Below are 16,550 nucleotides of genomic sequence, written 5' to 3' on the forward strand. Positions count from 1 at the left end.
GATACAAAATCAATGTGCAGAAATCACAAGCATTCCTATACACCAATAACAGACTTAAAGAGTGCCAAATCAAGAACAAACTGCCATTCACAATTGCTACCAAGAGAATAGAATACCTAGGAGTACAACTAATAAGGAATGTAAAGGACCTCTTCAAGGAGAACTACAAACCACTGCTCAACCAAATAAGAGAGGACACAAACAGATGGAGAAGCATTCCATGTTTGTGTTTAGGAAGAATCAATATTGTGAAAATGGCCATGCTGCCCAAAGTAGTTTACAGATCCAGCACTATCCCCATCAAGCTACCAATGACCTTCTTCACAGAACTGGAAAAAACCACCTTAAACTTCATATGGAACCAAAAGAGAGCCCACATAGCCAAGTCAATTCTAATCAAAAAGAATAAAGCAGGAGGCATCACACTACCAGACTTCAAACTATACTACAAGACTACATTCTTTAGATTATTAATGAAAGCTTTTTTTTAATCTTCCTACCACTGTGCTCCAGACACAGATATACTCATGAAATACATGGCAGAGCAAGGTTGCTATAGCCCCAGGTTTTGTCAGGGTACCAAAAGAGGAGTCTTAGGAAACTAGAAAGTCTGAAAAGCTTTCAGTGAGGGGCACTTCAAAGTCAACCACATTAAGTTTTTATGAGCTCCTGGACTCATTCCTGAGCTTCACAGGTGTGAATTTGGTCCTAACTGTCATGCCATGGACTTTAAACTGAACTAACAGATCACTACCCGGCATCCTGAATGACCACTTTGGGGTACACAGGCAGTACAGATATGAATAGCAAAGGTTTTGAAAAATGTAACTAACATTTCCTGTAGTATTAAAGAAGACTTGGAGTTTCATAACTCAAAACATTCAGAATGTCTAGATACAACCAAAATTACATGCAAGGATTGACATACAAATTGCATATGAAATTGATACACAAAGAACTAGGAACATATCAATTATTCAAGGGAAAAGACAGTAGATACCAGCTCCAAGAGATGGCCAAGATATTGGAATTATCTGACAAAGAATTTAATGCAACTGTTATAAAAATGCTTCTCTATGGAGTAAAATAATAAAAGGAAACATTTATTGTTATTAGAACAGTTCGTGCCTCTCTTCTGAAGTATAATGTATTTCAGCCTGAAAAGTCTTAAATTTTTCTCTCTCACATATGAAATTAAATAAACACCCTATTTTATTAAAAATAATAAATATATTCCCAATGGGATTTTTTTTTTTTTTTGAGACAGAGTTTCGCTCTTGTTACCCAGGCTGGAGTGCAATGGCACGATCTCGGCTCACCGCAACCTCCACCTCCTGGGTTCAGGCAATTCTCCTGCCTCAGCCTCCTGAGTAGCTGGGATTACAGGCACGTGCCACCGTGCCCAGCTAATTTTTTGTATTTTTTTAGTAGAGACGGGGTTTCATCATGTTGACCAGGACGGTCTCGATTTCTTGACCTCGTGATCCACCCGCCTCGGCCTCCCAAAGTGCAGGGATTACAGGCGTGAGCCACCATGCCCGGCTGGAAAAATTTTTTTAAATGCTCCAACAAGCAATCATGTGAACCTTCTTGAAATGAATGGAAAAAGAAAAAGTCTTAAGAAATAGGAGATACATAGAAGAACCTAATGAAAATTTTAGAATAAAGACCCAAACAAGAAGCAAACTTGATGAGTTAAGTAGCATAATGGCGGTGAATGCAGAAGGAGTCAGTGAACTTGGAGACAGATGCATAGAAATTATCCATATCTAAACAACAGAGAGAAAAGGTGGGGGAATAAAACCACAGGGATCTGAAGGATAATAACAAAAGGTGTAGATTTATGCCACTGGAGTTCCAGAAGAAGAGAAGGAAAACTGTGGTGTTAAAATAATATTTGAAGAACCTACTGCTGAGAATGTATCAAATTTGGCAAATAGCACAAACTTAAAGATTCAAGAAGCCAACTGAATCCTTAATAGGATAAACACAAAGAAATTCACATTCAATCACTATATATGATCAAACTGCTGAAAACTAAAGATGAAGAAAAAGTCTTGAAAGCAGCCTGAGAGAAATAACACATTACCTAGAGGGGAACAACAATTTGAATGACTGTAGATTTCTCATCAGAAAACATGCAGATCAGAAAGTTGTGGCAAAAATAGTCAGAGGATGTAAACAAGAATATACACACACCTAATGGCCAGTAAAACACATGCTGAGCTTCATTATTAATGAGAGAAAGACACATTAAACAAGAATCAATTACCAGTTCACATTCTTTAGCAAAAATGAAAAAGACCGGAGTAGTATTCATGAGATTGTGAGGAAATGGGAACATTCACTTTTTTGTGGAAATAAAAATAAACGCAACTGTGTTTGGCAGAAATTTGGTTGCTCTTCTAGAGTTTTTGTGATTTAGTAGTTTCCCTTCTGTATCTTCAACATGTGCACAAGGAGTTTATATACAAGCAGATTAGACATGTGATGCAGGAAATGGTTCATTGCAGACTTGAAAGTATTATAAATTTGGAAGCTAAATCTTCATTAGTAAGAGAATAGATACAACTGATACATTCATACAGTGGAATACGTTTCTAGAGTTAAAGCGAATGTCCACACAGATAAATTTCAAAATATAAATATTAAGTAAAATGGCACAGTGCTGGATGACATAGTATCATTCTACTTGTGCAATATAAACATTTGTGGAGGCATACATATGTAATAAAAGTATAAAAACATGCACATGATTTTACATATTAAAATAGGATAGTGGTTAATTTGGGGAGGGATGGAGGAAGGGAAATAGTATTGGAGAACTGTATAATGAAAATATTAGCTGTGTATAATTGGTTGTGTTTTAGTTTAAAATAAAGTGATGTAATGGGAAATCTTAAGATTTGGTAAAGTTTGATAGTTGCTGTATTAGTGTGAGTTATACTTTTCACTGTATTTTCTGTATATTTGAAATTTATTCACAATAAGATGAGTAACTTATTTGTATATAATTATGATTGTTATGAACATTTACGTTATGAACATGTTTCTCAGCTATTGGTCTGATAATTCTTTGTTGTGGTAGGCAGTCCTGTGAATTCTAGAATATTTAGCAGCATCCCTAGCCTCTGCCCTTTAGAAATGAGTAGCAGTCTTCAAATTGTAACAATCAAAAATGTCCCTAGAAGTCCCTGTTTTGCTCTTGGTTGAAAATCACCAATTTAGAGACTACAAAGTGCTGTCACATACATTAGCTCATTTGAACCTCACAACAACCTTCAGAGGATGATGTTACTTTGATCTCAGTTTTACAGATAAAAACACTGAGACTCAGAGAAACTAATCTAAAAATGGAAGGTATGGAACTAAAACTTGGGTCTTATTATGCCACATACTGACTTTTTGTGCATTTGTATATACGTGAGTATGTATTCCCACACATTTTCTTGTTACCTTAAAATCTAAAAGTAGAACACAAATTAAACATTCTAAGAAGTTCCTTATTTTCATATTTCATTTACAGGCATATTATTTCATATCTCCTCTAATAACTTAGTGATGTCTGTCTCAGGTGTCTTAGTGATTACTGGGTTCCATTTTGCTTTTTTCATGAAAACTTTTATAAATGATTACAAATCAAATAAAAGGAGTAGGTCATCAACAGAGGACTGTTGCTTTCTTCTATTCTGCTGGGTCTGTCTTTTTTGACATGCCACATTTTCATTCTGCATTTGGAGAAAATAGGTTACCAACAGAAATTTTTGGTGGGCTGCTTTTATTTCCTTATTAACTCTCATGAGGTGTTTATGTAAAATACTTGTTACAGAAATTTTTATAAATGGATTTAAATATTCAAAATCTAATTTTGGTTTCAAACCCAGGTATCAAATTTAGACTGTAAAATGATACACATTAGTTTTTCATGAAAATAGGAAATATTACAACATACCTAGATATTGTGCTTTTCAACATTGTTTATTTAGAGTTAAGAACCATAAACTTAAGGGGGAAAAATCCCTTTCACAGTGCATTGTGCACTTTTAGTCACCTCCAGAGAGCCTTTCTTGGTCACAGAGAAGATTGAGATTTAATATGTAATTAAGCAGTCAGGTATTCCATTTCTTTGGGGTGGTTTTGGGGAATTTTACATTTTACTCCCCAAAGGAACACCTAGAGAAAGCCAAGTAAAAAGTCCTTGAGCCCATGGGGCCGTTGAACTTTCAGTGGCCCCAGGGTAGATTAGACATCATTTGCAGAGCTGCCTTCTCATCCTTCCTGGCCTTACTCTCACTCAAGTCATTCAATTCATTCCTTTTCACAGAGATTGCTCTAATTAGCCTTCTAAACTAATGTCCCTGCCTTTAGATCAGGGGTAATTTCCCACTGGCCATATCTAGGTCACTCCTAGTTTTTGTAGGGCCTATAATCTAAGAATGGTTTTTATATTTGTAAATGGCTGAAAAAAATATTTTGTGACATATAAATTATATGAAATTAAAATTTTATTGTTCATAAATAAAGTTTTATTAGAACAGAACCACATGTGTTTGTTTATCCAGTATCGAAAACAACCATCCTAGTCTCTACACTACTATAAGGGCTATCTTTTTAAAATGCAAATTATTCTAGGTAAATGTGTATAAAGATTTTTTTAAAAACATTAACCAGGTAGGTCAGGGTTCTTAGTTCTCACAGTGTAATTTCTGTGCACATGCAGGTTAACATTGTGCCTGACTATAGGTGAGTTTAAAATGTTTCCATCTCAAGGAGTTGAGTTGATAAGAGTAATTTATATATCAGTGTAGTGAGCATTAACCTTATCACTAAAAAGAAAATGTAGCATACTTTCACACTGTAAGCACTTAGAACTAGTTTTACTCATTTCTGTTCTTGTTAGAGCAGCTTTTTTCTTGAATTCCTAGTAAAGCATATATATCTAAGCTTGCAGTGATTGACTTCATAGAGATGAAAGGAACAGATGCGTGAGAGGGACTTTACTCAAGCATGGGTATACAGAATGTCATGTGCTAAATTTTCTTAATATTAGATAGATTTTTTTTTTTTTTTTAAGAGACAAGGTCTCTCCCTGTCACCCAGTTGAAGCTCAGTGGTGCAATCATAGCTCATTGTAACCTTGAATATTTGGTCTCAAGCGATCCTTCCACCTTGCAAAATGTTGGGATTACAGGCGTCGATCGTTTTGCCTAGCCCTAGAAGTTCTTAAATAATGGTATTCATTAGAAAGGAGCAGTAATAAGCCAGGTTTGGTGACTCACGCTTGTAATCCCAGCACTTTAGGAGGCCAAGGTGAGCGGACCATGAGGTAAGGAGTTCGAGACCAGCCTGGCCAACATGGTGAAACCCCTGTCTCTATTAAAGATTCAAAAAATTAGCCAGTTGCGGTGGCATGCACCTATAATCTCAGCTACTCAGGTGGCTGAGGCTGGGAAATCACTTGAACCCAGGAGGTGGAGGTTGCAGTAAGCCGAGATCACACCATTGCACTGCAGCTTGGGCAATAGAGCAAGACTCTGTCTCAAAAAAAAAAAGAACCCCCTGAGAATAAAAATTCATAAGTCTTTTTTTTTTAAGTCGTAAGTTTAAAAAAAAAAAAAAAGAAAGAAAAAATAAAGGAGAAGTAATATAGACCTGGGGTGGGAGGGTTATAGGGTTGGCAATGTACCAGAATTCCCACTGAGGTACTTTATTTTGGTTTTGGCCAGTTCATTGTCAAAAGAAGCTCTCTCTTAGTAGAACAGATAGATAGACCAAACTTGGCTTTTGGAAAAAGCATTTTTTTCTTTAGAGAATGTATCTTTGGATTTTATATTGGAAGCAAATAGGCAGATTATATTGTAAGACTAAGTCCTCATAACCTACTTGTTAGAAAGCCTCTATTCTGTAAAGGAGGAATTGCTATAGTTACTCATTATTGCTTTTTTAACATCGTTTTTATGAGAAAAGAATAAAATGGGAACATAAATTGAACTCAAATATTTAATTAATTTAGGTAGAAATTAGTATCAGAGCAATGTATTGAGTCAAACAGGCTTGGGTTAAAATCCAGTTTCACTTTTACTGGTCTTGTCATTGGATTTCAGTTAGTCACCATGAGTTTCAGTGTCCTCATCTGTGAAATAGGTCTTTACTTCATAGGGCTTTGATGAACAATATGAAATACCTGGCAGATAGTACATAGTAATTGTTGACTGCCTTTCTCTCTGTTCTTTCTATAAATACATTATAAAAGAAAAACTCTAGGATTTTTGGACATACTGAATATTAATTCACAAGAGAGTGAGGTGGAAAGAATCGTAGAGTGTTTAAAACTTAATAATTTGAATTGGCCCAGTTGAAATACTGAGCCTTATTGAAAAGAATCCATATAATTTATAGAATTGTTTACTTAGAATTTGAAATACAGCTAAGAAGGATTATAAACATTCATATTTCCTTTAAAGTGGTATAAATTAAAGAAATTGAAGTTTTAATTTCAATAGAGGCAGATCACCCATTCAGAGATGATAATTCATGAGTTTATTTTTTCTTTAATTTTTTTCAATAATGTCAAAGGAAAATTTCTCATATTTGTGTTTCAGATAGCATCTTATTTTGTCAACATGTTTGTTTTTATTCAAATGTAGTAACTTACATAACAGCAGAACTAAAATAATATTTAAACTGATTTGTATTTTAAAAGTATTTTCATACTGGAAGAAAAGATTTGGTTGCCCATCACTTTGACTGTCTTTCTATGTGATAAGTCATTTTAAAAATCTAATTAAATTAGTGAAATGTTTTATTAGGTTACTGTGGACTAAGAGTTATGAATATTTCCTGCTAATGTACTTACTATTTTGTATTATCATCATATATTTGGAATCGATTGATTAAATGCTATTGTACTTGCTAGTTTAACAGCCCTGTACAAAATAAAGAATGGTTGATATATATACATGAATTAGTAGACCTCATATGTAATAAATTCTTAAAAGTAAGCTTTATATCAATAATGAATTAAAAAACAGGCCATCTGTTTAAAAAGCAATAAATGTTAATACATGAGCTCTCTTACAAAGAATAAACCATAGCATAAGTAGTCGACAGAACGAGAATCGTCTTTATTAAACCTGCTTGTAGCTACTACCCCTTTTCTTTGTCAAGTTAAAAATAAGACAAGTGATTGTATGAAAGAAAGAACAAAGGAAATTGTTGATGCCTTGATGCATTTTTAATCTGATTAAACTGATAACAAATTTATAGGTGTATAGACCACTATGTTAAAGATTTTGCCTGGTTTAATTTCATTTTTTATACTTTACATGCTCTGTATTAATTTCTGTTTTACTCTGCCTATTTTCATTAATTTATGATGTGTTATTTTTCTGTTTCTATGTAATAAATTTGAGGGAATTATTTATATAACATTAAATTTGTTTGAGCTTTTCTTAAAGTGTGTGAGGGAATATACTGTATTGCTGATTTCTTAAAAAAAGATGTATATAATGAAATGGATTTGTTTCTATATAATTTTTAAAATCATGGTAAAATAAACTCAATATATAGTTGGTTTTTAATCTTTTAGTGATCTCTTTTATAGGTTTATTGATTAACTCTTATAAAACATACACATGTAATTCTTATTATACGAAAACAGTCCTAGGGATTATTTGATGTACTGTACTTTAGCCAGAAAAAGCAGCTGCAATTAATTTAAAAGATTGCTTTAAATCAGGTCTTCTTAATTGGAATTTTGTGAATGAACTTTTGAGCTGATAACTTTCCTTCATTGTATGCAAAGTAGAGTGTATATGTATGGAGGAGGAGAAAATACCTACACTTTCTTAATACTTCTAGAGGGGAGTGTAAACCCACAAAAATAAGGGTAAGAACCTTTGGTTTATATAAGAAAAATCCTCAAATATTTTAATAATCCAGATTATAGGAAATGCAAATAAATGATTGATATAGTAGTTTTACTATGCAGATAATGTTAGAGACACTGTTATGTCAATCTCATTATCTATTTACTTGTGCTCTTTTTAATTTTATGAAGATGGAGGGAGCGAGGAACCACCGGATCGAAGACAGTCAAGTGTAGACTCTCGCCAAAGCCGCTCTGGGCAAGGTAAATTTTCATCAAATTGATTATTACATTTCAAAAAATGATGTTAGATATATCTTTCTGGTACTTAGTTTGGAAACTAGGATATTATCATGGTATAGTTAGATATTCTAGTTTCTCATTTAGAGTTTAAATGATATGATGTAAAAATCTATATATTATTTATTAATGATAAAAAATTTAAATATTGTCTAGTGTCTGTTTTTTTAAATAATATTAAAGTTTAATTTTGAAGCATTATGGTAATAATCAGCAAGAACATTTGTTGGCGTATCATCACATCTGGCTTTTTAAATTTCATCAATATAATATTTTTTGTCTTAGCTCTCAGAAGAAATGGTTTTTGTTGGTAGTTGCTATATTTTCTAAGGATCTTCCAACTTATTTTCCTTTCCTATTTAAACTTTATTATCATAGGCCACTGGTTAATTTTTGAAGGGACAACTTTAAAGTTAGCCAAAGACATTCCGAGTCAGTTGAAATCTCCAGTTAGACCTTTTCTAACTAACTTATTTAACATTGCATGATCACCAGCTCTGCGTTCCTTCTTTTTGGTAGTATTTACTACCTTTTTATTTATTCTGTTGATTGTCTCTGTTCAAAACTAAGATGGATGTTCCATGATAGCAGTGGTTTTTGTTTATTTTCTCTGTTCAAAACTAGAATGGATGTTTCCATAAGAGCAGTGATAGCTTTGTTCACTGCTGTATCTTAAGTGCCAATAATAAATACATAGCATATAGTAGTCACTAAATAAATGGTAAATGAATTGACCACAAAGATAATCAGTTCTGATTGAGAACCCAAACTGGTGAATAGATTATAAAATTTCAGGCAGTTATTTATCGAGTTTGGTTTTCAAAGACTCTTTAATAGCATAAAATAAAATAAAGCACAGATTTACAAATGTGCAGCTTTTAATCCTGTAAAAGCCTCAAATTTACTTATTCTATAATTTTGTCTCTCTTTTCTTCAACTTTGCTTTTCCCAGGTTTTAGAGCTGTACAGTTTTTATAAAATTTTTTGTTGCAGAACAGAAAGAGAAATAATATGAGTTGAAAATTTTAACTTTTGCTGATATTTAATCATACTTAAGTAATAAGCATGTATTATGAATATGTTTGGAATTTATCTTGTTCACTCTTATTTTCCCTGTAAACATATTTTGATATAAAAATGAGATTATATTTGTAAAACTCTAAAAATAAAACTAGCACAAATTAGTACTAAAATTGTTGTAATTATTAAATGTCTTAAATTTTATTAATGTCAAATATAGATGTGTGAAATCACTTATCTAATTTACACTGAGCTTTGTCAGTTAAAATATTTTTCAAATCAATGAGCATAATTGAATTTTATTAACAAAGCTAAACTTCAGACCACAAAATCAGGGATTTCTGTGATCCATAATACAACTACCTGATCTCAGTTTGAAGTCACCAAGAATTATATCATTGTCAGGGTTAATTGATAGTAAAAGCATGTTTCTTAACTTCTTAGAGATTTTGTTTCTAGTATCTCTTTATTCAAAAGAAAGAATTTGGGTTTTTTTTTGTTTTTGAGATGGAGTCTCACTCTGTTGTCCAGGCTGGAGTGCAGAGTAAAATGGCTTGATCTTGGCTCACTGCAACCTTTGCCTCCTGGGTTCAAGCAGTTCTCCTGCCATAGCCTTCTGAGTAGCTGGGAGTACAGGCACGTACCACCATGCCTGGCTTATTTTTGTATTTTTAGTGGAGACAGGGTTTCACCATGTTGGCCAGGCTGGTCTCTAACTCCTGACCTCAAGTGATCACCCACCTCAGCCTCCCAAAATGCTGGGATTATAGGTATGAGCCACTGCACCTGGCCAGAAAGAAAAAATTTTAAAACTATCTATAATGATTTTAAACGAATGAGAAATAATATTATTAGGTGTAAAGATGGGATGAGCATAAAACATTTGTTACCTCCAGAAACCCACTGAAAGATCAGTAAATAGGAATTGGAAGGAGACAGTATCAACACAGTTTTAGAAACGAGAGTATATGAATAATTGAAAACAACTCTAACAGTAGCAGAAGAAGTCAACAAAACAACCTCAAAAGGTCTCAAAAAGCTCCGAAATGACAGTGTGTGGGAATGGAGATGAAATGACAATTGGTTGAAAGTCAGATGAAGAAGCATTGGGTTTCTGGGACTTCCCCCCAAAACCCCACCTAACCAGTCAGCTGGGCAGATGCTGAACTCCTCATCCTAACCTTTGCCAAAAGCAAAATTTATTCTTAGGAGGGAAGAAAACCAGAAAATCTCTAGACTGAGAGACACCAGGCATAGTTGAGGGCTGAAATTCCATGCTAAAAATAGGAGAATTGAACCTTAGCTGTCTTTCTCCTGTCTTTTTCCTACTGGTCTCCCAGAATACTGGCAGTTAGACCTTCAGATTTCAGGCAGAAGGTTGAAAAAAAATGTCTTTTCGGGGGAATCTGACCAAAAAAAGGGAAGATAAAAGAAGAAAGAGGAAATTTAGTCATCAGAGATTCCTGAAATAAACAGGCCAGTTAGATCACTCCATGTATCAAAGCTCCAGATCAGCTTTTTAGCTCCAAATCAGCTGTTCTTAAATATGAGCAGCTAACAAGGATTACTAGATATTTGAAGAAACTCTAAATGTATGAAAGATAGAAATTAAAATAAATGGAATAAAACAACTTGGAGAGACATACATTTTGCAGAGCAAAATTCCAGAACTATTATTACCTTCAGAAATAAGAGAAAATAACCGTGAAACAAGAAAGAGGTACCTAAAAGAGTGATATTATGACTTTTAAAAAGGCTCTTAGACATTAAAATTCTGATAGTAAAAACCAAAAACTCCATAGAATTTTCAGAGGCTAATGTTGAAAGAATCTCTGAAAAAATAGAGCAAAAGGACAAAAATTATAAAAAGAAATGAAGGAGGAGTGTTAAGAAAAATCACAGGGTCAGTCCAGGAATTTCAGTATTCAAATAATAGTTGTCAAAAAGAAACAGCAGAGAAAATGGAAAAGAAATAATCAAGAAAATGATTCAAGATAATTTTCTTAACTGAAGAGCATAAAGTTTCCTGATTAAAAAGGCTCGCTCTGTGCTCAGTACAATGGATTAAAATAGATCCAAACTAAAGCCACACTGCGGTGAGATTTGAAATCACTGGGGTCAAACAAATCATTCACGTGTCCTAGGCCGGGAGTGGGGTGTGGGAATGAGTTGGCTTTAAACTGAAAAAGCATCATCTTCAAAATTCTGAAGGAAAATAATTTTCAATCTCTAAATTCCATATGCATTGATACTATTATTCAAATATAAGAATAGAATTAGATATGCACATTTTCAAAAACAATCTGCCTGTCTTATGTACTTTCTAAGGAAGCTGTTGGAGGATGTGATCCATTAAAATAAGAAAGCCAGCTAAATGAAGGAAATGAATTACAAGATATAGGAAAGTCAATAAAGCAGAAAGATTCTTTAGAATGACAAGAAAAAGAAGGGGATAGAGGGCTAGCAGTTCAGATTGGAGTGGGTTAGAAGTCTCCAGAAGAGTCTTCAGGAAAATGAGATTGATAGAAACCTGATGCAATTAATTGTCTTTAGAAAAGTTTTAGACAACTGATGAGAGTCTCAAGGTTGAATTGGTGATGCATACATAAAATAATAAGTAAAAGAAAGTTCGGAACTCCAAGGAAAATAAATAATGTGTAGGAAAGGAGATGTTAGAATAATGTCGTCAGTTCTTCAGGAGAATTCAAAGTAGCTGATGTCCAAGCCATTCACCTCCAGTAGAAAACCTGATCAGTTAAGTATGTGGTATAAATATTTTCCTTAGTTATTTAATTTAGACTATTATGATAGGAAGCAGTGCTCTAAAGGAGGGCAGGTCTGACCTGTCTCTTGTTTTTGTATGGTTGGTGTATCTGATTTGCTAATAATTTGAGTTGTTTCTGCATCTATATTCACATGGAATACTGACTTTTCATTTTCTTGTTCTCTAATGTCTTTGTCTGGTTTTAGCATCAGATTAATGCTGGCCTCATAGAATAAGTTGGAATTTTCAACTTCATTTTCCTCCTCTTCAGTTTCCTAAGCTACATTGCATAGAATTGATACTATTTCAACCTTACCATTTGATACAATTTCTCAGAAGCTAACTGGGCTTGGAATTTTATTTGCTGGAAGATTTTTAAATGTGAATTTAAGTTATTTAATAAATATAGGACTATTCAAATTATGTGTTTCTTGTTGAGAAACATTTTAATATCTGTAGTGTGTAAGCATTCTCATTTCTGATACTGGTAATTTGGGTATTTTTTCTCACTGTCCATATTATTCTGGACCAAGATTTGTCAATTTTACACATCTTAGAGAATCAGTTTCGGGTTTGTATTTGTTTTCTATTGCTTTCCTGTCTTCTATTTCATTGATTTAAACTTTGTCCTTTATTATTCCTTTCTTCTGCCTGGTTTGGGTTTAATTTTATCTTTTTCTTGTTTCTTAAGGTAGAATGGGGGTCGTTGATATGGGGGCTTTCTCTTCTAACATAGGCATTTAGTGTTACAAATTTCTCTCTATGTAGTTTAGTTATGTTACATAGATTTTAATAAGTAGTATTTTTATTTAGTTCAGAATACTCTTTTCATTTCTTCTTTGACCCATGTGTTATTTTAGAAGTGTGTTGATGTAGTTTCCAAATATTTGTAAGTTTTTCAGATATCTTTCTCTTATTGATTCTTACTTAAATTTCACTGTGATCAGAGGACAAACTTTCTGTGGGTTGAATCATTTTAAATTTGTTGAGGCTTGTTTATGGCCCAGGAAATGATCTGTTTTAATAACTGTTCTGTGTGCACTTAGAAAGAATGTGTATTATGCAGTTTTAGGGTGGGCGTTTCTATAAATGTCATTCTGGTCAAGTTGATTGATAGTGTTATTTAAGTCCTCGATATTTTTGCTGATTTTCTTTCTACTTGTTGATCAGTAAGGAATATTGAAATCTCGAGCTGTAAGTATGGATTTGTCTATTTCTCCTTGCAGCTCTGTCACATTCCTTGTACCACTGGTTCGCTGGTCAGAAAAATTCCTCTTCTTGAGGTTTATGTGTCTCCTCAACTATTATAGCTGCTGGTTGTATGAGATGGGCTTGCCTAGGGACAGGGCTGGAAGAGAAAGGTAAAAGAAGAAAAAGCTAGGGGATATCCTCCATTCTCTCAGTCCCATATGCCCTCCATTCCCACTCTTTCTTTCCTTTTTTTTTTTTTTTTTTTGAGATGAAGTGTTACTCTGTCACCAGGCTGGAGGACAGTGGCATGATCTTGGCTCACTGCAACCTTCAACTCCCTTGTTCAAGTGATTCTCTGCCTCAGCCTCCTGAGTAGCTGGGATTAAAGGCATGCACCACCATGCCCAGCTAATTTGTGTATTTTCAATAGAGAAGGGGTTTCACCATGTTGACCAGGATGGTCTCGATCTCCTGACCTCGTGGTCCACCTGCATTGGCCTCCCAAAGTGCTAGGATTATAGGCGTGAGCCCCTGTTCCTGGCCTCCATTCACCCTTTCTAACCGGAAAGAGAAGACTTATTTTGTGTCTTTGTGTTTGTTCATGGTGTGTAGTTCCAGGATTTGGATTCAGGCTTGGAGTTTGGGGTACATAAAAAACAGTTGGAAGAACCTCATTGCTGAATTGGTTGTACCTTAAGTTCTAGTTTTCTTCCACAGTTTACCCATTATTGTTTTCTTTTCTGAATCTCAGATTGCTGGTTCATTATTCTTTCCAGGATTTTCAGTTATATTCAGGGGTTTTAGTTAAATTCAGTTAAGGTATAGTGTGCTTACTTCATCTTAACCCAGCACCATCTTCCATTTTATCACAATATTTTGTGTTTGCCTGTCTTCAGAGAGAGCACTCAAAGTATTTTAAAATTAATATGCATGAACATCAACCTACCCAGAAAAATGCCAGTTCGTTCAGAACAAATGCTAACTGTAAACAGCTGATCTCCATTTAGATACATACTGCCTGATAATCTGCTCTGCTGATTGTGGATACCATTTTTATTTAATGTTTCTTCTCCAGTAGCAGCAGAAAATGATGTCTGTTGGACTATCCCAGTATTTCTCTGTGCATGAGGGTCGTTTTCTTTCCTGTGTTTTAACAAGTTCCCTGGCCTCTGATCTGTCTCTCTGGTACAGTGGATTTTGATTCAAACATGTTCATACTCACTGTTCCAGTTTAGGGGCAGAGACCTCAGATGTCTTCTGCTTATTACATCTAGGAGATGGGAGATGGGGTCTTGAAATGTGACTGTAAAATGGATTGTGTTAGTTTAACCCCAATATGGGTGCCTCAGGTTAGGTGGTTATTTTCTACTTTCCAACAGCATATTATATATAATTGGGCTGTATTACTTATTTTGTCTTTTTTATCTGTTGGGTCTCTGTTTTTCCTAGTAATGTAGGAGTTTATTAACAGTAGGGTCTTGGCATACAGAACAGTGCTAGTGCCTTGTATTTAGGCTATCAAGTTTGATGAAGGAAACTACAATTCTAGGAATTCTGGTTCTGTATTTCAGGAATCTTGAGTTACTTTATCAGAGTTTTGTTTGTTTCTTTGTTTTACTGGCTCAATTTTCTGCATCAAATGATTTTTTTCATTAGGAATCATATATGTAAGCAGCTTACTTGGCTCTGGACATTAAGTAGGTGTATGAGCCAGCATGGTATGGTTGAAACCCAGTTTTTATCTTCTTTTGCAAAGATAGCATTAGGCAGGCATTGAGTTCTGATATACAAGATGTGTACTGGTGTAATCATGTCCATGAAACCAGCTCATATTGGAAGATTGTGAAAAGGTGGACTTTATAGCCAGCTTTATTTGGTTAATATATGCTGGTGGCTGGAATCACTCCTGTTACCAGCACTTTGGGAGGCTAAGGTGGGTGGATCATGAGGTCAGGAGTTCAAGACCAGCCTGGCCAACATGGTGAAACCCCATTCCTAGTAAAAATTAAAAAATTAGCTAGGCATGGTGGCAGGCAGCTGTAATCTCAGCTACTTGGGATACTGAGGCAGAGAACTGTTTGAACCTGGGAGGTGGAGGTTGCAGTGCGCTGAGATCATGCCACTCCACTCCCAGCCTGGGTGACAGAGCAAGACTCCATCTTAAAAAAAAAAAAAACAAAAAAAACTGGTGTGTCAAGAGAATACATTATATTGTCAACTATACTATATTCCAATTCTCCTTTTCCTTGCAAATATGTAAAATATTTAGTATAAATGAGATGCTAACACTCTTGAAATGTGCAAATTATTGAGTCTGGAAAGCTATAGTGATTTATTACACCAACTGTGGTTAATTACATAGAGTGATAAGGAAATGATTTCAATATTCAGTGTATTATTTATCTCAGTATAAGAATATATCTAGTATAGTAGCATCACTAGTAAATAAGACTGTTTTGTTTATGTGCCAGGTTGTGGATTAGGTGCTTTCACATAATCCTCATTTAATTCTCAGAATAATGTGAAATCAGCATTATTTTCCTATGGGAAATATCAATTTTATATTCTGGCTTATAGTTATCTGCATCACAAGTTTCAGATCAGCATTGTTGGTAGCGTGTATTTAGAACCTTTTAATTCTGAAATATAAAGTACATATTTGTTGGTGGTGGATAATATTTGGAAGATTGAGCTTAAATGATAAATCTATCTGAAATGTCTTTATTTCTAGTTCTGTATTCTGAAATTTAATTTCTTATAGACTTTAAAAAATTAAAATGCATTATTTTTATAAAATTAAACTTGGGATGCCTCTTGGAATACATAGCCCCAAGTCTAGACCAGTAGTTCCTTATTATTTATAATGTTAGGGATGTGACATAATGTATTTTTATATTTTAGTTATACATACATGTGTGTATGTGTGTGTGTGTGTATATTTTGTGTGTGTGTGTGTGTGTGAGAGAGAGACAGAGACAGAGACAGACAGAGTCTTGCTCTGTCACCAGGTTGGAGTGCAGTGGCACAATCTCAGCTCACTGCAACCTCTGCCTCCTGATTCTCCTGTCTCAGCCTCCCGAGTAGCTGGGACTACAGGCGCACATCACCATGTCTAGTTTTTTTTTGTATTTTAGTAGAGATGGGGTTTCGCCATGTTGTCCAGGTTGATTTTGATCTCCTGACCTCATGATCCGCCCTCCTTTGTCTCCCAAAGTGCTGGGATTACAGGCATGAGCCACTGCGCCTGGCCACTTTATATTTATTAATGTTGTAGTTTCATTAATTTTTTCAAAAGTTAATTTATGCCAAACAATGTAGATATTTAAAAAGGTTATGTTAAGGCTTCTTCTTGTTCCACTCTCCTAAAGTAACAAATACCTACATTCAGTTTGTATCTTTCCTTGTTTT

The 16,550-nt window shown here is 34.4% G+C and overlaps 1 protein-coding gene across 10 annotated transcripts in view; it reads left to right on the top strand.

Moving 5' to 3' along the window:
• Positions 1-16,550, top strand: part of TANC2 (tetratricopeptide repeat, ankyrin repeat and coiled-coil containing 2) — a 440,895-nt gene that overhangs the window by 67,180 nt on the left and 357,165 nt on the right. For 8 of the 10 annotated variants that reach the window (XM_035300383.3, XM_035300386.3, XM_035300388.3 and 5 more), the window contains exon 2: positions 8,060-8,131. The exons of the other annotated variants lie outside the window; for them this stretch is intronic. In XM_035300383.3, the coding sequence (XP_035156274.1) occupies positions 8,060-8,131 (72 nt within the window). The remainder of the gene's footprint in view (positions 1-8,059; positions 8,132-16,550) is intronic. 10 annotated transcript variants of the gene reach the window in all.

The sequence above is a fragment of the Callithrix jacchus genome, chromosome 5 (assembly GCF_049354715.1).
Source record: "Callithrix jacchus isolate 240 chromosome 5, calJac240_pri, whole genome shotgun sequence".
Classification (NCBI taxonomy): Eukaryota; Metazoa; Chordata; class Mammalia; order Primates; family Cebidae; genus Callithrix; species Callithrix jacchus.